The sequence below is a fragment of the Panulirus ornatus genome, chromosome 50 (assembly GCF_036320965.1).
Source record: "Panulirus ornatus isolate Po-2019 chromosome 50, ASM3632096v1, whole genome shotgun sequence".
NCBI lineage: Eukaryota > Metazoa > Arthropoda > Malacostraca > Decapoda > Palinuridae > Panulirus > Panulirus ornatus.
In genome coordinates this window covers 598,972-624,594 of record NC_092273.1, presented here as the reverse complement: position 1 = coordinate 624,594, position 25,623 = coordinate 598,972, and the positions used below count along the sequence as shown (strand labels likewise).

The 25,623-nt window shown below is 41.0% G+C and overlaps 1 protein-coding gene across 6 annotated transcripts in view; it reads right to left on the bottom strand.

Annotated features, from left to right (window-relative positions):
• The window catches only part of polybromo (protein), a 471,093-nt gene that overhangs the window by 171,844 nt on the left and 273,626 nt on the right, over positions 1 to 25,623 (bottom strand). For all 6 annotated transcript variants that reach the window (XM_071691025.1, XM_071691026.1, XM_071691024.1 and 3 more), the window contains exons 20-22: positions 16,099 to 16,230; positions 7,449 to 7,610; positions 826 to 989 (exon numbers count right to left, since the gene is read on the bottom strand). In XM_071691025.1, coding sequence (XP_071547126.1) covers positions 826 to 989; positions 7,449 to 7,610; positions 16,099 to 16,230 — 458 coding nt within the window. The remainder of the gene's footprint in view (positions 1 to 825; positions 990 to 7,448; positions 7,611 to 16,098; positions 16,231 to 25,623) is intronic.

Sequence of the window (25,623 nt, the reverse complement as noted above, 5' to 3'; positions counted from 1 at the left end):
TGGTCCCACACTGTTGGATTGGGTGGCTGGATGACCAAGCTGTTGGAGGCTGCAGCCAACAGGCCCATATAGCCCCCACAGCCTGGCTCGTCTGGTACACTTTGTAGATACTTGTCGAAGGCACCTAAACTTTTCCAAAGCACTTTCGATGGTGCTTCTGATGACTGCAGGCAAGGCATTATAAACATCCATCACGAGATGTTAAGGGGTTAAGCAAGAAACTTCTAAAGAAAGATGTGGAGGAGTCCTTTTATAATAAATGAATGGTGGATAAATTAAGCAAGATGAGTGAAGACATGGTTAATGCAGGCAGCATGCACAAGATGTGAGCTAGTAGATAATGATGAAGAGATGGAGTCCTATGAGTGTAAAACTCCCTCCTTGTATTACAGCTGTAGGTTCTTAAAGAGTTACACAATAAACAATTAAAAGGCACCACCATGAGTCTACAAACTGAGTCACATTTTCAATAAATGAGATAAATGAAAGGTGTTAACAGCCAAGCAATTGTACAGTAGTCAAAGGGTCAGCTTCTGGATGAGATGTACCAAACCACTTAAGCTCACTTGCATAATAAAGAAACTTAATGATGAAAAGTCATAGTGCTGAATGAAGGATGCCAAAGTGGCACAAAGGGACTAGAGAGAAATTAAAGGAATGCCCAGCAAGGAGAACTAAGAATATATCTTTTGGGGAAAGACAAAAATGAAGGGATAGACAGATACATGGAACTGCCAAATGATGGTGATGCAGAATAGAGGACACTTATAATATGAATTATTCATGACTTATGGGTAATAACATATGGCACAGGAAAAATCTTACTCTGGTGTGACCCATAGCTGGCAAATTTGTCGGATGGATTTCTTCCCAGATTCCCGTCCTCTTACATAAACAAAATCTCCAAGCTTGATGGCACCCGAGGAGATATTGTATTGCTCATAGTATGAGTGACCTGATATTCCATCTGACTGAGATTTGACCACATTCTGAAATCATCAAAAGTTTATGAAAATCATCCTTTCATTATCTTTCTACAAAGTGATCCAAGCAGGATATAAGTCAAATTAGGTACATACACAGAGTCAAGAAACTGCATAGTCGGACATTTACATGGAATGAGCATTCATAAAAAAGTGTTCCTTATTGGACTATACACACCTATGAGCTTAAAAAGCCAGATGTTTTTCAGAAAAACCGTTATTAGACTAAGATACATTGGACCACATACACCTATTTACTAACTTTAAAGTGATGACCACAATAGAGACAAACTTTTGCCCATACCATCCCAGGTAAAAGAAAGAAGTTATTCATATGATCAACATCTATGATAAGGGAATGAATAAAGGCAGACAGTGTGAATTGTGTGCATGTGTATATATGTATGTGTCTGTGTGTGTATATATATGTGTACATTGAGATGTATGGGTATGTATATTTGCGTGTGTGGACGTGCATGTACATACATGTGTATGGGGGTGGGTTGGGCCATTTCTTTCGTCTGTTTCCTTGCGCTACCTCGCAAACGCGGGAGACAGCGACAAAGCAAAAATAAAAAACAAAATAAAATAAATTAACTCTAGGTTTCATACATTTTTGTGAGAGATTAAATCTTACCCACTTCGGGTCTTCATACACACTTTGTATATGCAGTATTTGTATGTTCAGAGAAACAACTCTGTTCTTCTGCAGGATTGGCATATTCTAGGTATTCTTCAACCTTTTTTTTCATACATATTCGACATTTCCTGTGTTAGTGAGGTAGCATCAAGAACAGAGCCTTAGAAGAAAAATCCTCACGACCCCTTCTTTGTTCCTTCTTTTGGAAAATAAAAACCGGAAAGGAAGATTTCTAGCCCCCAAATCCCATCCCTTTCAGATGCCTTTTATGACATGCAGGGAATATGTGGGAAGTATTATTTCTCCCCTACCTCCAAGGATAATTCTTCATTTGTACTTGTCAAGATATTAAGCAAAATTTTGAGGCAATAAATAAAATATAGGGAACTGTGAAACAAGTTCAGCATCCCATACACTGGCCAGATATTGTACAGTAACATATTAGGCATGGGTGGTGAATTAGCAACGAAAAATTCTGTGATTTCAGAATAAAATTTGAATTGTGATCAGATTTCATCAACATGTGTGGCACAGCATGTGGCAACATTCTCTTGTGGTATCATGTAGAATACATCAATCCTCTACTTGCCAGACTCAGGCTGCACCAGTACCAAGAGCATTAGCTGCTGCCTGTGCTTCAGTGTACACATCTCTCATTGTGTGTGTGTGTGTGTGTGTGTGTGTGTGTGTGTGTGTGTGTGTGTGTGTGTGTGTGTGTGTGTGTGAAATACAGTAATGTACACAATAGCATAAGTACCTGCACAGTATAAGATATAGTATTTACTTATTTATTTATTTTGCTATGTCGCTGTCTCCCGTGTTAGCGAGGTAGCGCAAGGAAACAGACGAAAGAATGGCCCAACCCACCCACATATACATACCTACATATCTCAATGTATACATATATATACACACACAGATATATACATATATATACAAATGTACACAATTCATACTGTCTGCCCTTATTCATTCCCATCGCCACCCCGCCACACATGAAATAACAACCCCCTCCCCCCCTCATGTGTGCGAGGTAGCGCTAGGAAAAGACAACAAAGGCCACATTCGTTCACACTCAGTCTCTAGCTTTCATGTAATAATGCTCCGAAACTACAGCTCCCTTTCCACATCCAGGCCCCACACAACTTTCCACGGTTTACCCCAGACACTTCACATGCCCTGGTTCAATCCATTAACAGCATGTCGACCCTGGTATACCACATCATTCCAATTCACTCTATTCCTTGCATGCCTTTCACCCTCCTGCATGTTCAGGCCCCAATCACACAAAATCTTTTTCACTCCATCTTTCCACCTCCAATTTGGTCTCCCACTTCTCCTCGTTCCCTCCAACTCTGACACATATATCCTCTTGGTCAATCTTACCTCACTCATTCTCTCCATGTGACCAAACCATTTCAAAACACCCTCTTCTGCTCTCTCAACCACACTCTCTTTATTACCACACATCTCTTTTACCCTATTATCACTTACTCGATCAAACCACCTCACACCACATATTGTCCTCAAACATCTCATTTCCAGCACATCCACCCTCCTCCGCGCAACTCTATCTATAGCCCACGCTTCGCAACCATATAACATTGTTGGAACCACTATTCCTTCAAACATACCCATTTTTGCTTTCTGAGATAATGTTCTCGACTTCCACATTCTTCAACGCTCCCAGAACTTTCGCCCCCTCTCCAACCCTATGATTCACTTCCGCTTCCATGGTTCCATCCACTGCCAAATCCACTCCCAGATATCTAAAACACTTCAATTCCTCCAGTTTTTCTCCATTCAAACGTAACTCCCAGTTGACTTGTCCCTCAACCCTACTGTACCTAATAACCTTGCTCTTATTCACATATACTCTTAACTTTCTTCTTTCACACACTTTATCAAACTCAGTCACCAGCTTCTGCAGTTTCTCACATGAATCAGCCACCAGCACTGTATCATCAGCGAACAACAACTGACTCATTTCCCAAGCTCTCTCATCCACAACAGACTGCATACTTGCCCCTCTTTCCAAAACTCTTGCATTCACCTCCCTAACAACACCATCCATAAACAAATTAAACTACCATGGAGACATCACACACCCCTGCCGCAAACCTACATTCACTGAGAACCAATCACTTTCCTCTCTCCCTACACGTACACATGCCTTACATCCTCGATAAAAACTTTTCACTGCTTCTAACAACTTGCCTCCCACACCATATATTCTTAATACCTTCCACAGAACATCCCTATCAACTCTATCATATGCCTTCTCCAGATCCATAAATGCTACATATAAATCTATTTGCTTTTTTAAGTATTTCTCACATACATTCTTCAAAGCAAACACCTGATCCACACATCCTCTACCACTTCTGAAACCACACTGCTCTTCCCCAATCTGATGCTCTGTACATGCCTTCACCCTCTCATTCAACACCCTCCCATATAATTTCCCAGGAATACTCAACAAACTTATATCTCTGTAATTTGAGCGCCCACTTTTATCCCCTTTGCCTCTGTACAATGGCACTATGCACGCATACCTCCAATCCTCAGGCACCTCACCATGAGTCATGCATACATTAAATAACCTTACCAACCAGTTAACAATACAGTCACCCCCTTTTGTAATAAATTCCACTGCAATACCATCCAAACCCGCTGCTTTGCCAGCTTTCATCTTCCAGAAAGCTTTTACTACCTCTTCTCTGTTTACCAAATCATTCTCTCTAACCCTCTCACTTTACACACCACCTCGACCAAAACACCCTATATCTGCCACTCTATCTTCAAACACATTCAACAAACCTTCAAAATACTCACTCCATCTCCTTCTCACATCACCACTACTTGTTATCACCTCCCCATTAGCCCCCTTCACTGAAGTTCCCATTTGCTGCGTAAATACCTGTAAAGTATTATTTTGTATACAACAGTAGGCAAGTAGGCAATGAAGGGAGCACAGTCTTTTGAAAGAATGAGAACTAAAAAATTTGAAATTATAATTTGTGACTCCTGGTCTGCTCTGGTTCTTCTCACAATAGTCTGTATCAAGTTATATATTCCTTCAAGATTTATTAAAATCCTTTGTGAGGTCTGATAGGATCATGAAATTTTCACGAACTACTAAACACAAGTTATGCAAAATCTTGAATCTTGAAATCTGTCCGTGATGTTTGGTACTTCAATCAAGGTTGAGCCCTCGAGGATTGCGAATTAGTGAAGTTGTCCTTAGATGATGGCTTAAATGGCTTTGCTGTGTATGACTAGTCTGAATACATCAAATGCAGCACCAGTAAATTGTTGAATTCTTACATATGCACAATAGAAAGTGTCACTTGTTTTTTGTATGACTGCATATGGAAATGTTATCATGTATAAGGGTAAGGCACCAAAATCTGTTTACAATGCAATCAAGTTAATTACGTCCTGTTAATTTCTTATATTCAGTTTTTTGTTGAAAATGAAAGCCAGGAAAGTCTAAAGTTTCAAAAAACTCTGAAAGGTGCCAGGAGTACAGAATTAGACAGTGCACTTATAAAGTGATTTAAGCTCCCATATAAGGAAGGTACACATTTCTGGGTAGATGCTCATCGAGCAGGCCAAAGTTTTTCATAGAGAACTAAAGCTAGATTATGACTGTGAATATTCCCAAGGCTGGTTACACAAGTTTAAGTGGAGACACAGAATTTCAGTACACAGTGAGTGTGGTGAAAAGTGTAGTGCTGACACGGAAGCTTGTAGTGTAAGGTTGTATTAAAAGAATCAATAAAAATTCCAGTTCTCTATTAAACACCCAAAAGCAGTATGTACAGGGCAAGAGAGAGTGTTTGAGCTGGCTCCCTGGCTGCGACGATAACAATAAAACAAACACAGAAACAAGAGTCGACCACAGCCAACTACCAACCTCTGGTCATTCGTTACACTAATTACTCATCACAAAGTTGAGACAAAGTTTGTGGGTGAATCTGCACAGTTAGTGGCAGCAGAAAACTTTGCCCCAGAACAGAATCTGCACAGTAAGTGGCAGCAGAAAACTTGGCCCCACAACAGACTCTGCACAGTTAGTGGCAGCAGAAAACTTGGCCCCAGAACAGAATCTGCACAGTTTGTGGCAGTAGAAAACTTGGGCCCAGAACAAGTGCATAAAGCTGATGAATCTGCCTTGCGCTGATGTCATATGCCACAAAACACCTTTGCCCAAGATATTGCAGAGTCTCCATCTGGGGATACTTCTGATATAATCTGACATAACAATAAAAACCTTATTTGGAAGCATTAATGGTTGTATTATTTCTTGTTTTAAGCTTTGTTCTACCTTTGATAACACAGCAATATGTAAGTGGAATAAGCTGGCAAGACTAGGGGTCACACATATATTCATATAGGTGGGTTCCCTTAGTTGTCCATTTCTGTTTTCCAGCATTTTCTGTGGTCTGATAATGGCCAGGTCCCAGTGTTACTGGATTAAAGAAGTTCAACCTGTATTCATATATATTAATTCACTGCAAATTATACTCGGTAAATAGAAAAACAAACTAAGGGAACATTTTTTGAACACTGAGGTAGTCACGTTTCAAACGTACATTTCAATGGTTAAATGGTTTTGACTGTTCAAATGGGTCAAAAAAAAATACTTTTACCTATAAAACTTGGTTATTATTCATCAGGCTGGGGAGAAAAATTCTATAACCCACTCAGTACTACAGAGGTTAAATACTCAAAATATAAAGCCAGTACCTAAAAGTTCACATTGAGTTTAGGTTTTAAATGAAAAGAGTTAGAGAGAGAGACAAGTACATTGACAAAAATACTTTAAGTATTAGATGTGGAAAATCTACCTTTTAAAAAGAGGATGATCGTAGCTTTTAGGTAAGACGTGAGGGGGTGTAAAGAACTCTAAAGCTTCATAGCATAAGGAAAGAAAAGATGTAATACTGGCCCGCGCTTAAGTTGTCGAGAGCCACATGGAAATCTTGCATGCTAAAACCTGCCTTACCAAGTACAGTACTATGTGGTCTAGCTAATGGAAGAGGCACACAAGCATCCAGTTCTTGGGAGCAGAGTAATATCTACATAAGAGAAAAATGCAATCAACAAAGTGAATTAGGGTAAATGGGTCAAGTGTTTTAGTCAGACTGTGAGAGCTGACAACAGATTGCAACCTACCCAAATGAAAGCATAGTGCTCAAAACAAGGACAGACCAGCACTTTTTACATTCTAAACAACTGATCATTACAGAAGAATTTACAGGCCCTGACAAGACTTCAATTTCTTAGATTAGGAATTAGATATATGTGTAATGAGAGGTTTCACATAAAGGTTAAAAGTATCAGATACCAAATATTTTTCCTGTGTTAAGTGACAGAAGTCACCAAAAAAGACAGGGAAGTTGTGAGGGGTTTTTGAAATAAAGATGGGCAGAAATCAGATTGTAGGGATACATGGTTGAGAATTATAGTTTCCGAAGACAGGCTTACTTTCATAATAATGTGTTTGAACCAGGGGTTCAACTGCCCTAAGATTGGTACAAAGTGCAAAGACCAGAAGGGTTATCATATTTCTTCTCAGAGATTGTGAATAATGATACATGGTAATTGTTCAAGGCAGCAGATGCCAGGCTGAAGTGGATGAGCTTTCAATACTGGGGTCTGCATTAACTCAACAGACAGGATAGAAGTAAGTAATGTATGCCCCTCAAAACTGGTTAAGCTTAGAAAAAATAACCTGCGATACACAATCACATATATTCTGAACATTTTTAACGGGCACATTCACTACCAAGAAAGAAAAAATAAAAATACTTTCTTACTGGCAAAGGGTGACAGATAAGCTTAGTCTCTTCATCTAACTCAGCAAGTTCCTCCTTGTGGCGCTCTATTCTTTCTTTGAACACAGAGTCTACACGTTTCATCTCCAAGGGTTCTGGTCTCTCCACTAACTTTACACGTTCTCCCACATTGAATGGAAAAGACTGAAAAGTAAATAAAATATGATATAAGACTTGGCTTCAAGTACTCTAAAGGGTACAAGTAATACTAGTATGTATCAACAGCTTGTATGAGCTAAGAGATGATTAAATGCCATGATATGATTAATGTATCAACAGTGTGTTATGGAATATGAACCAAAAGATGGTCAAATGCCAAGACATCATTAATGTCAATGTTAAATGATGATGATAACAACAATGAAACTAATCTACAGAGAGGTAACGATGTTATTTCTATGGCAAACAAGAGGATGATTTGCATCAAAACTTTCAAAAGATTCTCTCAGCTCCTTCAAAGCATTCCGCTCTTCTTCCCTCCTCTAATCAGCAGCTACATATGCTCAGGCAAAAACCCACTGCTTATTGTCTGCTTTCATTCCATGGTATAAAATACAACACTGCTCTTACCAGGTTCCAGTTTCAAGCTTCTGATTCAAACAAAACTTGTCTTTCAACTTTGTAGCTTTCCAGTTTCTGTTTTGTACAGTGGGTTAACCACTCTATTTTCCAACTTTCTGCTTCAAATAGCATTGGTCTTACCACTCTCTCTCACTAAACCTTCCCATTCATACAACTCATATTTTACTACTTGTTTACCAAATGGCATCCTAGCTACATCTCTTTGTTGTATATCAACTGACTGTTATATTTCTCTCTTGTGTCTCCCCTGATGATGTGATTATTACATGAAAGTGCACTTGGCAACTTATCGTGTTTCATTTTCCCTGTGGACTTATAGGAATATACTTGATCACGCGCAAAATTGTGATTCTTTCCATCATACATATACATATATACACGTACATATTTATACTTACTCGCCTTCATTCAGTCCCAGTGCCATACTGCCCCACAAGAAACAGCATTGCCATCTCGTGTCAGCAAGGTAGTGCCAGGAAACAGACGAGGCCACATATGCCCAAATTCATACATGAGCTCTCATGTGTAGTGCACCAAAACCACTGCTCCTTTTCTACCTCCATGTTCCACAGACCTTTCCATGGTTTACCCCACACATTTCACATGCCCTGATTCAGTCCACTGACAGCATGTTTACCCCAGTATACCACATCATTCCAATTCACACTATGGCATACACGGCTTTCACCTTCCTGGATGTTCAGGCCCCGACCACTCAAAATCTTTTTCTCACCATCATTCCATCTCCAATTTGGTTTCCTGGTTCTCCTTGTTCCCTTCACTTCTAACAAATTTATATATCCTATTTTGTCAACCTTTCCTTGCTCATTCCCTCCATATGTCCAAACCATTTCAACACACCATCTTCTGCTTTCTAAACCACACTCGTTTCATTACCACACATCTCTCTTCCCCTTTCAATACTTACTCAATCAAACCACCTCACACGGCATATTGTCTTCATATGACAGCTCATCATATGAAGACTGGAAACATTCCCCTTTTCGTATTTCAATTTTTAAATGAGGAAACAGAAGAAGAAGCAAAGCAGGGAGTGCTCATCCTCCTCAAAGGCTCAGATTGGGTGTCTGAATGTCTGCAAATGTAAACAAGATGAGAAGAAAGGAGAGATAATTAGAATATTTGAGGAAAGAAACCTGCATATTCTGGCTCTGAGTGAAATGAAGCTTAAGGGTATAAAGGGCAAGAATGGTTTGGAAATATCTCTGGAGCAAAGTCAGGTTGATGAGAGTACGAGTTAACGAAGTAGTAGCACTACTGAAGCAGTTGTGGGAATATGTGATAGATAGTAAGGAAGTGAGAGATGGGTGATTACTTGTGCTTATGCACTAGGCCATGAGAAGAAAGATTATGAGAGGCAAGTGTTTTGGAATCAGCTGAGTGAGTGTGCCACGAGTTTTGGTGCATGAGACTGGGTATTAGTGACAGATGGTATAAATGCGAAGGTAAGTAATGTGGCAGTTGAGGGTACAATTGGAGCACATGGGGTATTCACTATTATGAGGGGCATTGGTGAAGAGCTTGTGGAGTTGTGTACTGAAATAAGACTGTTGACAGGGAATACCTGGTTTAAAAAGAGAGCTATACACAAGTATACTTATGTGAGTAGGAGAGATGTTCAACAGGCAATATTAGAATATGTACTAATTGATAGGCATGTAAGTGACTTTTGAATGTAAATCTGCCGAGAGGACAACTGGTGGGATACCTGATCACTATCGTGTGGAGGTGAGGGTGAAGATTTGCTGAGGTTTCGAAAAAGAGGAAACAATGTCAGAGAGAAGAGAGTAGTGAGAGTAAGTGAGCTTGGAGACAAGACTTGTGTGAAGAAGCACCAGCAAAGAATAAGTGTAGAATGGCAAAAGGTGTAAGCAAATGAAGTAATGGGAGTGGGAGAGGAATGGGAGGTATTCAGAGAAGCAGTGATGGCATGTGCAAGAGCTCCATGTGGTAAGCCAAAGGTGTGAGATGGGCAGATTAGAAAAGGCAGCGAGCGGTGGGATAAAGTCGAAAAGTTGCCAGTGAAAGAAGAAAGAGAGGCATTTGGGTGGTACTTACAAGGAAGGAGTGCAAATGATTGAGAGATGTATAGGAAAAAGTGGCTGGAAGTCAAGAGGGGTGCAAGGGCTCAAAAAGAGGGCAAATGAGATATGGGGTGAGAAAGTATCATTAAACTTTAGGGAGAATGAACAAGGGTTTTAGAAGGAGGTAAAGAATGTATGAAAGAAAAGAGAACAAATGGGAACATTGGTGAAGGGGGACAAAAGGGGAAGTGATGACAGTTAGTGATGGAAAGAGGAGGAGATGAAGTGAGTATTTTGAAGGACTGTTAAATGTGTTTGATGATAAGAGTTGCAGATGCAAAGTAAGAGAGTCATGGAGAGCAGTTCAGTGAAGAGAGAAGATATGGTGAAAGCCTTGCAGAAGATGAGAGGCAACAAGGCAGAGGGAGGGGATGGTATTGCAGCTGAATTTATTAAGAAAGGGGATGGCTTTTGCAGATGATTGTTTGGTAGGGATATTCAGTGTATGTATGGATCATGAAGTGGCTGAGGATTGGCAAAGTGCATGTACAGTGCCATTGTATGAAGGCAAAGATGATAAAGGTAAGTGTTCAAATAACAGAGGCATAAGTATGTTGAGTATACCTGGTAAATTGCATGGTAGGTATTGATTGAGAGGGTGAAGGCATGTAAAGGGCATGAGAGTGGGGAGAAGCAATGTGGTTTCAGAAGTGGCATAGGATGTGTGGATCTGGTGTTTGCTTTGAAGAGTGTATGCAAGAAATACTTAGAAAAACAGTTGGATTTGTATGTAACATTAATGGATCTGGAGAAGGTATATGATAGGGTTGAAAGAGATGCTTTTTGGAAGTTCTTAAGAGTACAGAGTAATGACGTGGGAGGTAAGCTGCTAAAAGCAGTGAAAAGTTTTTATCAAGGATGTGATGCATGTGTATGAGTAGGAAGAGAGGAGAGTGACTGGTTCCCAGTGAAGGTTAGTGTGCGGTAAGGGAGTTTGATGTCCCCATGGTTGTTTAATCTGTTTATGGATGGGGTAGTTAGGGAGTTAAATGCAAGAGTTTTGGAGAGAGGGATGAGTATGCAGTCTGTTGGGGATGAGAAAGTCAGGGAAGAGAGTCAGTTGTTTGCAGATGATACAGCTCTAGTAGCTGATTCAAGTGAGAAACTGCAGAAGTCAGTGACTGAGTTTGGAAAAGTGTGTGAAAGGAGAAACTTGAAAGTAAATGTGAATAAGAGCAAGGTTATTAGGTTCAGTAGGGTTGAGGGACAAGTTAACTGGGACATAAGTTTGAATGGAGAAAAATGGGAGGAAGCGCAGTGTTTTAGATATCTGGGAGTGGACTTAACAGCAAATGGAACCATGAAAGCAGAAATGAGTCACAGGGTAGGGGAGAAGCAAAGTCCTGGGAGTGATCAAGAATGTGTCAAAGGAGAGAAAGTTATCTTGGAGAGCAAAAACGGGTATGTTTGAAAGAATGGTAGTTCCAACAATATTATGGGGCTGCAAGGCATGGGCTATATACAGGGTTGTACAAAGGAGGGTGAATGTGTTGGAAATTAAATGTTTGAGGACAATATGTGGTGTGAGGTGGTTTGATCAAGTAATGAAAGGGTAAGACAGATAGAAGAATGGAGTGAAAAAGATTTTGAGCGATCGGGGCCTGAACACACAGGAGGGTGAGAGGCGTGCAAGGAATACAGTGAACTGGAATGATGTGGTATACCAGGGTTGATGTGCTGTCAACGGACTGAACCAGGGCATGTGAAATGTCCGGGGTAAACAATGAAAAAGTCTGTGGGGCAAGGATGTGGACAGGGAGCTGTGGTTTCAGTGCATTACACATGACAACTAGAGACAGCATAAATGAATGTGTCCTTTTTTGTATGTATTCCTGGCACTATCTTGCTAAAGTGGGGGGTAGCAATGCTGTTTCCTGTGGGGTGGGGTGGTGCCGGGAATAGAATGAAGGCAAGCAAGTATGTATATGTACATGTGTATATATGTATATGTCTGTGTATATGTCTGTGAATGTAGGTTTGCGGCAGGGGTGTGTGATGTCTCCATGGTTGTTTAATTTGTTTATGGATGGGGTTGTTAGGGAGGTGAATGCAAGAGTTTTGGAAAGAGGGGCAAGTATGAAGTCTGTTGTGGATGAGAGAGCTTGGGAAGTGAGTCAGGTGTTGTTTGCTGATGATACAGCACTGGTGGCTGATTTGGGTGAGAAACTGCAGAAGCTGGTGACTGAGTTTGGTAAAGTGGGTGAAAGAAGAAAGCTGAGAGTAAATGTAAATAAGAGCAAGGTTATTAGGTACAGTAGGGTTGAGGGACAATTCAACTGGGAGGTAAGTCTGAATGGAGAAAAATTGGAGGAAGTGAAGTGTTTTAGATATCTGGGAGTGGATCTGGCAGTGGATGGAACCATGGAAGCGGAAGTGAATCATAGGGTGGGGGAGGGGGCGAAAGTTCTGGGAGCGTTGAAGAATGTGTGGAAGTTGTGAACATTATCTCGGATAGCAAAAATGGTATGTTTGAAGGAATAGTGGTTCCAACAATGTTGCATGGTTGCGAGGCATGGGCTATAGATAGAGTTGTGCGGAGGGTGGATTTGGTGAAAATGAGATGTTTGAGGACAATATGTGGTGTGAGGTGGTTTGATCGAGTAAATAATAATAGGGCAAGAGAGATGTGTGGCAATAAAAAGAGTGAGGTTGAGAGAGCAGAAGAGGGTGTTTTGAAATGGTTTGGTCACATGGAGAGAATGAGTGAGGAAAGATTGGCAAAGAGGATATATGTGTCAGAGATGGAGGGAACGAGAAGTGGGAGACCAAATTGGAGGTGGAAAGATGGAGTGAAAAAGATTTTGAGTGATTGTGGCCTGAACATGCAGGAGGGTGAAAGGTGTACAAGGAATAGAGTGAATTGGAACAATGTATACCGGGGTCAACATGCTGTCAATGGATTGAAAGAGGGCGTGTGAAGCGTCTGGGGTAAACCATGGAAAGTTCTGTGGGGCCTGGATGTGGAAAGGGAGCTGTGGTTTCAGTGCATTATACATGACAGCTAGAGACTGAGTGTGAACGAATATGGCCATTGTTGTCTTTTCCTAGCACTACCTAGCGCACATGTTGGGGGATGGGGTTGTTATTTCATGTGTAGCAGGGTGGTGATGGGAATGAATAAGGGTAGACAGTATGAATTATGTACATGTGTATATATGTATATGTCTGTGTGTGTATATATATGTATACGTTGAGATGTATAGGTATGTATATTTGCGTGTATGGACGTGTATGTATATACATGTGTATGTGGGTGGGTTGGATCATTCTTTCGTCTGTTTCCTTGTGCTACCTCGCTAACACAGGAGACAGCGACAAAGCAAAATAAATAAACAAATAACATACACAGACATATACATATGTACACATTTACATATTCATACTTGCTGCCTTCATCCATTCCCGTCGCCATCCTACCACACAAGAAATAGCATCCCCCCCCCTCCTCCAGTGAGGTAGCACCAGGAAAAGAAAAAAAAAGGCCACATTCATTCACTCTCAGGCTCTACATGTCATGTGTAATGCACCCAAACCACAGCTCCTTTTCCACATCCAGGCGTCAAAGACCTTTCCATGGTTTACTTCAGACACTTCACATGCCCTAGTTCAATCCATTGACAGCACGTCAACCCAGGTATACCACATCATTCCAATTCACTCTATTTGTAGCATGCCTTTCATCCTCCTGTAAGTTCAGGCCCTAATCGTTCAAAATCTTTTCCACTCCAACCTTCCACCTCTAATTTGGTCTCCCACTTCTCCTTCCCTCCACCTCTGACACATATATCCTCTTTCTCAATCTATCCTCAATCATTCTCTCCATGTGACCAAGCCATTTCAATACACCCTCTTCTGCTCTCTCAAGCACACTCTTTTTATTACCACACATCTTTCTTACTCTTTCATTACTTACTCAATCAAACCACTTCACACCACATATTCTCCTCAAACATATCATTTCCAACACATCTGCCCTCCTCTGCACTACCCTGTCTATAGCCCACACCTTGCAACCACATAACATTGTTGGAACCACTATTCCTTCAAACATACCCATTTTTGCTCACTGAGATAACATTCTGGCCTTCCACACATTCTTCAATGCTTCCAGAACCTTCATCCCCTCCCCCACCCTGTGACTCACTTCTGCTCCCATAGTTGCATCTGCTGCTAAATCCACTCCCAGATATATGTGTTAAAATAAGAAGAGCTGTAGATTTACTACCTCCTCAGTGTTGCATTAACCAATGAGCACCCTTAATTCAAATGTTTCTTGGCTCCAGCTATCAAACCTGAGTGAACAGGGTATAGTAGTCCCAATGGTATTGTCTGGATGTGAGATGTGGGCAACAGATGAGAATGGATAGAAGAGGAAGAATATGGTGGAAATGAAAATGTCTGAGGACAATGTGATGTGAGGAGGGTTGATCAAGTTAGTGGGGTAAAATTGAAGTGTGGTAATAAGAACAGCACGGCTGAGAGAGCTGAAGAGGAGTGTACCGAAATGTTAAGGATATATGGAAAGAATGAGAGGTTAACAGAGGGTATACTTGTATGAGTAAAAAGTGGAGGGGACAAGGAGAAGGGGGAGACCAAAATGGAGATCGAAGGATGGAATTAATATAATTCTGAATGTTCAAGGCCTGAACCTGCAGGAAGATGAAAGGCATGCTGGGGATAGAGTGAACTGGAGAGATGTAGCAAAAAAGGAATGTGCTGCTGTCAATGAACTGAACCAGTGAATAAGATGTAACTGGGAGACACCATGGATAGGTCTGTGGGACATGACTGAGGATAGATGGCTGTGGTGTGTTACTCATGACAGCAAGAAAATTGATACTATCGAGTGAGGACTTTTCTTTATCTGTTCCTAGTGTACCCTCACTAACACAGAAAACGAAAAACAAATATGAAAGAATGAAAGAAAGAAAGCATTACTAAATATGCAAAAGACTGTCCTATTTCATAGTTTATTCGAATCAATGTAGATTTGGGTACAGTACATGACTGAATTTAGAAAGATATAGGCTGGTGATCAGCACAACTAAGTAAATCATGTTACCACATTGTATACAGTGTTTCCATGCAATATCCCCAATTCAAGGATTTAATGTTTTTCAATAGACTTTTTCTCACTTTTTAAACATATTGTACCACAAGTAATATTTCAGTTTAATCAGACCAATCTTCATCAAGCATAAGATGAATGTGTAATTGTCTTCAAAATATTGTTCTTCTCATTTTATATATAATACCCTGCATTATGTCATAATTAAGCTAATCTTCACAGGGTGAAAATTAAGGTGAATGTGTAAGAAAGCATTACTACTAATTCTACAGCAGTAGAAATATCATCAGGTCTTGAGCATCACACATATAATGTGCATCCATGTTGCAAGAATATTTGATCTTGATACAATGAATGAAATGGTGTTACTAATAATGAAAAGTTGAAAAACATGACAAACACTCTAATGAAAGCTAATAAAATGAAATGTTAGGCCCTAATGTGAGTGTGACTTGTGTCTTTACATCTATCAGTTTGAGAAAACATGAAATGTGATAAGTAAAATTCACATTTCCCCTAATATTTCTTATTTCACTGTCTATTTACATAAACTGACCTGCCATTTCACAGGGTCTGTGGTCTTTCTGCCCAAATTTCCCATCTGTGACTTAACAGGTGTATAAACATTAAAAAATATACGAGATAGAGGAGACAGGCTTTGCTGTGGGGTACTCTTTGGACAGAGAAAATGGCTTTCTAAGGAATACTTTGTCCTATGCATTTAACCAAAAGAGCACTGAGTGAATAAGCAAAATCAGACTAAAAAGGATACCAAAATGAATTCTTTGTCAAATTATAAAAGTGTGAAACTGTGCAGTTACACAGCACATGGCCGGTACCAACACCCTATGAAGAGCATATTAAACTTACAACTAACCTTAATCTTTTTGAAGAACCTGTTCCGGCTGTTATAGCGGGACTCACACACGTAAACTTCCTTCTCATCCACATCTTCTGGTTTCATTTTTATGTAGTCAACCAGAGGCAGCACATAACACTTTCCAATCACCTGGTTTGAGGAGAGAAATACAAATATACTGATCATCTTTATGAGATGAAAATGGGAGAAAATGAAACAGGGAAGGTAAGATAAAGAGTATGAAAAAAAGTAAAAATAATAAAAGGACTGGTGTACAGTATATATAATCAGTATTAATGTTATTATATACACATATAGACTGGTGTACAGTATATGTAATCAGTATTAATGTTATTATATACACATATATCTATTATCTTTTATTACACTTAATTGCTGTTTCCCGCATCAGCCAGGTAGCACCCAGACACAGACAAAGAATTACCCATCCACTCATATACACATATATATATACATAAACACCTATATGCACACATATACATGCATAAACATATCAACATATGCATACATATACATACACAAACATATACACATATAAACATGTACATATTCATACTTGCTTGCCTTCATCCATTCCTCTCACTATCCCACCACACAGGAAATAGCATCACTACACACACACACACATATATATATAACATTGTTTCCTCAGTTGGCAGAGGTGACTTTTCTCAGGTAGTAACCTTATACAGGTGGATTATTGAAACCATTACTATTTTTAATATTACCCCAGGACTAGTTTCTAAGAGAGGCCTGTATTGACCTAATATCTTTTAAAAAGGCTCCACTATACCACTACCATTATCTGGGAAATATAGCCTCTTAAAGTAAGATGTTCTTGAACGAGACTTTGCAGTAGTGCACCTCCAATTTGGTCATCTGCTTCTCCTTGTTCCCTCCACCTCTGACACATATATCCTCTTGTCAATCTTTCCTTACTCATTCTCTCCATATGTCCAAAACATTTTAACACACCCTCTTCTGCTCTCTCAACCACACTCTTTTTATTTCCTGGATGTGGATAGGGAGCTGTGGTTTCGCTGTATAACACGTGACAGGTGGAGACTGAGTGTGAACGAATGTGGCCTTTGTTGTCTTTTCCTAGCGCTACCTCGCGCACATGAGGGGGGAGGGAGTAGTCATTTCATGTGTGGCGGGGTGGCGATGGGAATGAGTGAGGGCAGACAGTATGAATTATGTACATGTGTATAAATGTATATGTCTGTTTGTGTATACGTATGTATGCGTAGGGATGTGTAGATATGTATGTGCTGTGTGTGGATGTGTGTGTATGTGCATGTGTGTGTGGGTGGGTTGGGCTATTCTTTCGTCTGTTTCCTTGCGCTGCCTCGCTAATGTGGGAGACAGCGACAAGGTATAATGAAAATAAAAAATATTATCTATATTTATCTATTTTGCTTTGTCGCTGTCTCCCGCGTTTGCGAGGTAGTGCAAGGAAACAGTCGAAAGAAATGGCCCAACCAACCCCATACAAAATGTATATACATACACGTCCACACACGCAAATATACATACCTATATATCTCAATGCACACATATATATACACACACAGACACATACATATATACCCATGCACACAATTCACACTGTCTGCCTTTATTCATTCCCATCGCCACCTCACCACACATGGAATACCATCCCCCTCCCCCCTCATGTGTGCGAGGTAGCACTAGGAAAAGACAACAAAGGCCCCATTCGTTCACACTCAGTCTCTATCTGTCATGCAATAATGCCCGAAACCACAGCTCCCTTTCCACAATCAGGCCCCACACAACTTTCCATGGTTTACCCAAGACGCTTCACATGCCCTGATTCAATCCACTGACAGCACGTCAACCCCGGTATACCACATCGATCCAATTCACTCTATTCCTTGCCCGCCTTTCAGCCTCCTGCATGTTCAGGCCCCGATCACACAAAATCTTTTTCACTCCATCTTTCCACCTCCAATTTGGTCTCCCTCTTCTCCTCGTTCCCTCCACCTCCGACACATATATCCTCTTGGTCAATCTTTCCTCACTCATTCTCTCCATGTGCCCAAACCATTTCAAAACACCCTCTTCTGCTCTCTCAACCATGCTCTTTTTATTTCCAAACATCTCTCTCACCCTTACATTACTTACTCGATCAAACCACCTCACACCACATATTGTCGTCAAACATCTCATTTCCAGCACATCCACCCTCCTGCGCACAACTCTATCCATAGCCCACGCCTCGCAACCATACAACATTGTTGGAACCACTATTACTTCAAACATACCCATTTTTGCTTTCCAAGATAATGTTCTTGACTTCCACACATTCTTCAAGGCTCCCAGGATTTTCGCCCCCTCCCCCACCCTATATATATATATATATATATATATATATATATATATATATATATATATATACAAAGTATAATGAAAATAAAAAAAAAAATACATCTATATATATATTATCCCTGGGGATAGGGGATTAAGAATACTTCCCACGTATTCCCTGCGTGTCGTAGGAGGCAACTCAAAGGGGAGGGAGCAGGAGGCTGGAAATCCTCCCCTCTCGTTTTTTTTTTTTCTAAAAAGAAGGAACAGTGGGGGCCAGGTGAGGATATTTCACAAAGGCCCAGTCCTATGTTCTTAACGCTACCTCGCTAACACGGGAAATGGCGAATAGTTTAAAAGAAAGAAATATATATATATATAGTATAATATATAATATATATAATATATATATATATATATATTTTTTTTTTGCTTTGTCGCTGTCTCCCGCGTTTGCGAGGTAGCGCAAGGAAACAGACGAAAGAAATGGCCCAAACCACCCCCATACACAACTATATACATACGTCCACACACGCAAATATACATACCTACACAGCTTTCCATGGTTTACCCCAGACGCTTCACATGCTCTGATTCAATCCACTGACAGCACGTCAACCCCGGTATACCACATCGCTCCAATTCACTCTATTCCTTGCCCTCCTTTCACCCTCCTGCATGTTCAGGCCCCGATCACACAAAATCTTTTTCACTCCATCTTTCCACCTCCAATTTGGTCTCCTTCTTCTCCTCGTTCCCTCCACCTCCGACACATATATCCTCTTGGTCAATCTTTCCTCACTCATTCTCTCCATGTGCCCAAACCATTTCAAAACACCCTCTTCTGCTCTCTCAACCACGCTCTTTTTATTTCCACACATCTCTCTTACCCTTATGTTACTTACTCGATCAAACCACCTCACACCACACATTGTCCTAAAACATCTCATTTCCAGCACATCCATCCTCCTGCGCACCACTCTATCCATAGCCAACGCCTCGCAACCATACAACATTGTTGGAACCACTATTCCTTCAAACATACCCATTTTTGCTTTCCGAGATAATGTTCTCGACTTCCACACATTCTTCAAGGCTCCCAGAATTTTCGCCCCCTCCCCCATCCTATGATCCACTTCCGCTTCCATGGTTCCCTCCGCTGCCAGATCCACTCCCAGATATCTAAAACACTTTACTTCCTCCAGTTTTTATCCATTCAAACTCACCTCCCAATTGACTTGACCCTCAACCCTACTGTACCTAATAACCTTGCTCTTATTCACATTTACTCTTAACTTTCTTCTTTCACATACTTTACCAAACTCAGTCACCAGCTTCTGCAGTTTCTCACATGAATCAGCCACCAGCGCTGTATCATCAGCGAACAACAACTGACTCACTTCCCAAGCTCTCTCATCCCCAACAGACTTCATACTTGCCCCTCTTTCCAAAACTCTTGCATTCACCTCCCTAACAACCCCATCCATAAACAAATTAAACAACCATGGAGACATCACACACCCCTGCCACAAACCTACATTCACTGAGAACCAATCACTTTCCTCTCTTCCTACACGTACACATGCCTTACCTCCTCGATAAAAACTTTTCACTGCTTCTAACAACTTGCCTCCCACACCATATATTCTTAATACCTTCCACAGAGCATCTCTATCAACTCTATCATATGCCTTCTCCAGATCTATAAATGCTACATACAAATCCATTTGCTTTTCTAAGTATTTCTCACATACATTCTTCAAAGCAAACACCTGATCCACACATCCTCTACCACTTCTGAAACCACACTGCTCTTCCCCAATCTGATGCTCTGTACATGCCTTCACCCTCTCAATCAATACCCTCCCATATAATTTACCAGGAATACTCAACAAACTTATACCTCTGTAATTTGAGCACTCACTCTTATCCCCTTTGCCTTTGTACAATGGCACTATGCACGCATTCCGCCAATCCTCAGGCACCTCACCATGAGTCATACATACATTAAATAACCTTACCAACCAGTCAACAATACAGTCACCCACTTTTATAATAAATTCCACTGCAATACCATCCAAACCTGCTGCCTTGCCGGCTCTCATCTTCCGCAAAGCTTTTACTACCTCTTCTCTGTTTACCAACTCATTTTCCCTAACCCTCTCACTTTGCACACCACCTCGACCAAAACACCCTATATCTGCCACTCTATCATCAAACACATTCAACAAACCTTCAAAATACTCACTCCATCTCCTTCTCACATCACCACTACTTGTTATCACCTCCCCATTTGCGCCCTTCACTGAAGTTCCCATTTGCTCCCTTGTCTTACGCACTTTATTTACCTCCTTCCAAAACATCTTTTTATTCTCCCTAAAATTTAATGATACTCTCTCACCCCAACTCTCATTTGCCCTTTTTTTCACCTCTTGCACCTTTCTCTTGACCTCCTGGGGATATGGGAGAAAGAATACTTCCCACGTATTCCCTGCGTGTCGTAGAAGGTGACTAAAAGGGAAGGAACCGGGGGGCTGGAAATCCTCCGCTCTCGTTTTTTTTTCTAATTTTCCAAATGGAGGGACAGACAAGGGGGCCAGGTGAGGATATTCCCTCAAAGGTCCAGTCCTCTGTTCTTAACGCAACCTCGCTAATGCAGGAGATGGCGAATAGTATGAAAAAAAAAAATATATATATACATATATATCTTTCTTTCATACTATTCGCCATTTCCCGCATTAGCGAGGTAGCATTAAGAACAGAGGACTGGGCCTTCGAGGGAATATCCTCACCTGGCCCCCTTCTCTGTTCCTTCTTTTGGAAAAAAAAAAAAAATATATATATATATATATATATATATATATATATATATATATATATATATATATATATATATATATATATGATGGAGATGCTCTGTGGAGGGTGTTGGGAGTGTATGGTTTGGGAGGCAAGTTGTTAGAAGCAGTGAAAGGTTTTATCGAGGATGTAAGGCATGTGTACGTGCAGGAAGAGAGGAAAGTGATTAGTTCTCTGTGAATGTTGGTTTGCTGCAGGGGTGCATGATGTCTCCATGGTTGTTTAACTTGTTTACGGATGGTGTTGTTAGGGAGGTGAATGCAAGAGTTTTGGAAAGAGGTGCAAGTATGCAGTCTGTTGTGGATGAGAGTGCTTGTGAAGTGAGTCAGTTGTTGTTCGCTGATGATGCAGTGATGGTGACTGATTCAGGTGTGAAACTGCAGAAGCTGGTGACTGAGTTTGGTAAAGTGTGAGAAAGCTGAGAATAAATGTGAATAAGAGCAAGGTTATTAGGTACAGTAGGGTTGAGGGACAAATCATTTGGGACGTAAGTTTGAATGGAGAAAAACTGGAGGAAGTGAAGTGTTTTAGATATCTGGGAGTGGATTTGGCAGCGGATGGAACCATGGAAGCAGAAGTGAATCATAGGGTGGGAGAGGGGGCGAAAGTTCTGGGAGTGTTGAAGAATGTGTGGAAGTCAAGAACATTATCTCAGAGAGCAAAAATAGGTATGTTTGAAAGAATATTGGTTCCAACAATGTTATATGGTTGCGAGGCGTGGGCTATAGATAGAGTTATATATGAAACACACATATACACACACAGACATATATTTTTTTTTTTTTTCCTTTGTCGCTGTCTCCCGCGTTTGCGAGGTAGCGCAAGGAAACAGACGAAAGAAATAGCCCAAACCCACCCCCATACACATGTATATACCTACGTCCACACACGCAAATATACATATCTACACAGCTTTCCATGGTTTACCCCAGACGCTTCACATGCCCTGATTCAATCCACTGACAGCACGTCAACCCCGGTATACCACATCGCTCCAATTCACTCTATTCCTTGCCCTCCTTTCACCCTCCTGCATGCTCAGGCCCCGATCACACAAAATCTTTTTCACTCCATCTTTCCACCTCCAATTTGGTCTCCCTCTTCTCCTCGTTCCCTCCACCTCCGACACATATATTCTCTTGGTCAATCTTTCCTCACTCATTCTCTCCATGTGCCCGAACCATTTCAAAACACCCTCTTCTGCTCTCTCAACCACGCTCTTTTTATTTCCACACATCTCTCTTACCCTTATATTACTTAATCGATCAAACCACCTCACACCACACATTGTCCTAAAACATCTCATTTCCAGCACATCCATCCTCCTGCGCACAACTCTATCCATAGCCCACACCTCGCAACCATACAACATTGTTGGAACCACTATTCCTTCAAACATACCCATTTTTGCTTTCCGGGATAATGTTCTCGACTTCCACACATTCTTCAAGGCTCCCAGGATTTTCACCCCCTCCCCCACCCTATGATTCACTTCCGCTTCCATGGTTCCATCCGCTGCCAGATCCACTCCCAGATATCTAAAACACTTTACTTCCTCCAGTTTTTCTCCATTCAAACTCACCTCCCAATTGACTTGACCCTCAACCCTACTGTACCTAATTACCTTGCTCTTATTCACATTTACTCTTAACTTTCTTCTTTCACACACTTTACCAAACTCAGTCACCAGCTTCTGCAGTTTCTCACATGAATCAGCCACCAGCACTGTATCATCAGCGAACAACAACTGACTCACTTCCCAAGCTCTCTCATCCACAACAAACTTCATACTTGCCCCTCTTTCCAAAACTCTTGCATTCACCTCCCTAACAACCCCATCCATAAACAAATTAAACAACCATGGAGACATCACACACCCCTGCCGCAAACCTACATTCACTGAGAACCAATCACTTTCCTCTCTTCCTACACGTACACATGCCTTACATCCTCGATAAAAACTTTTCACTGCTTCTAACAACTTACCTCCCACACCATATATTCTTAGTACCTTCTACGGAGCATCTCTATCAACTCTATCATTTGCCTTCTCCAGATCCATAAATGCTACATACAAATCCATTTGCTTTTCTAAGTATTTCTGACATGCATTCCTCAAAGCAAACACCTGATCCACACATCCTCTACCACTTCTGAAACCACATTGCTCTTCCCCATCTGATGCTCTGTACATGCCTTCACCCTCTCAATCAATACCCTCCCATATAATTTACCAGGAATACTCAACAAACTTATACCTCTGTAATTTGAGCACTCACTCTTATCCCCTTTTTCTTTGTACAATGGCACTATGCACGCATTCCGCCAATCCTCAGGCACCTCACCATGAGTCATACATACATTAAATAACCTTACCAACCAGTCAACAATACAGTCACCCCCTTTTTTAATAAATTCCACTGCAATACCATCCAAACCTGCTGCCTTGCCGGCTTTCATCTTCCACAAAGCTTTTACTACCTCTTCTCTGTTTACCAAATCATTTTCCCTAACCCTCTCACTTTGCACACCACCTCGACCAAAACACCCTATATCTGCCACTTTATCATCAAACACATTCAACAAACCTTGAAAATACTCACTCCAGCTCCTTCTCACATCACCACTACTTGTTATCACCTCCCCATTTGCACCCTTCACTGAAGGTCCCATTTGCTCCCTTGTCTTACGCACTTTATTTACCTCCTTCCAAAACATCTTTTTATTCTCCCTAAAATTTAATGATACTCTCTCACCCCAACTCTCATTTGCCCTTTTTTTCACCTCTTGCACCTTTCTCTTGACCTCCTGGGGATAGGGGAGAAAGAATACTTCCCACGTATTCCCTGCGTGTCGTAGAAGGTGACTAAAAGGGAAGGAACCGGGGGGCTGGAAATCCTCCGCTCTCGTTTTTTTTTCTAATTTTCCAAATGGAGGGACAGACAAGGGGGCCAGGTGAGGATATTCCCTCAAAGGTCCAGTCCTCTGTTCTTAACGCAACCTCGCTAATGCAGGAGATGGCGAATAGTATGAAAAAAAAAATATATATATACATATATATCTTTCTTTCATACTATTCGCCATTTCCCGCATTAGCGAGGTAGCATTAAGAACAGAGGACTGGGCCTTCGAGGGAATATCCTCACCTGGCCCCCTTCTCTGTTCCTTCTTTTGGAAAAAAAAAAAAAAATATATATAATATATATATATATATATATATATATATATATATATATATATATATATATATATATATATGATGGAGATGCTCTGTGGAGGGTGTTGGGAGTGTATGGTTTGGGAGGCAAGTTGTTAGAAGCAGTGAAAGGTTTTATCGAGGATGTAAGGCATGTGTACGTGCAGGAAGAGAGGAAAGTGATTAGTTCTCTGTGAATGTTGGTTTGCTGCAGGGGTGCATGATGTCTCCATGGTTGTTTAACTTGTTTACGGATGGTGTTGTTAGGGAGGTGAATGCAAGAGTTTTGGAAAGAGGTGCAAGTATGCAGTCTGTTGTGGATGAGAGTGCTTGTGAAGTGAGTCAGTTGTTGTTCGCTGATGATGCAGTGATGGTGACTGATTCAGGTGTGAAACTGCAGAAGCTGGTGACTGAGTTTGGTAAAGTGTGAGAAAGCTGAGAATAAATGTGAATAAGAGCAAGGTTATTAGGTACAGTAAGGTTGAGGGACAAGTCATTTGGGAGGTAAGTTTGAATGGAGAAAAACTGGAGGAAGTGAAGTGTGTTAGATGTCTGGGAGTGGATTTGGCAGCGGATGGAACCATGGAAGCAGAAGTGAATCATAGGGTGGGAGAGGGGGCGAAAGTTCTGGGAGTGTTGAAGAATGTGTGGAAGTCAAGAACATTATCTCAGAGAGCAAAAATAGGTATGTTTGAAAGAATATTGGTTCCAACAATGTTATATGGTTGCGAGGCGTGGGCTATAGATAGAGTTATATATGAAACACACATATACACACACAGACATATATTTTTTTTTTTTTTCCTTTGTCGCTGTCTCCCGCGTTTGCGAGGTAGCGCAAGGAAACAGACGAAAGAAATAGCCCAAACCCACCCCCATACACATGTATATACCTACGTCCACACACGCAAATATACATATCTACACAGCTTTCCATGGTTTACCCCAGACGCTTCACATGCCCTGATTCAATCCACTGACAGCACGTCAACCCCGGTATACCACATCGCTCCAATTCACTCTATTCCTTGCCCTCCTTTCACCCTCCTGCATGCTCAGGCCCCGATCACACAAAATCTTTTTCACTCCATCTTTCCACCTCCAATTTGGTCTCCCTCTTCTCCTCGTTCCCTCCACCT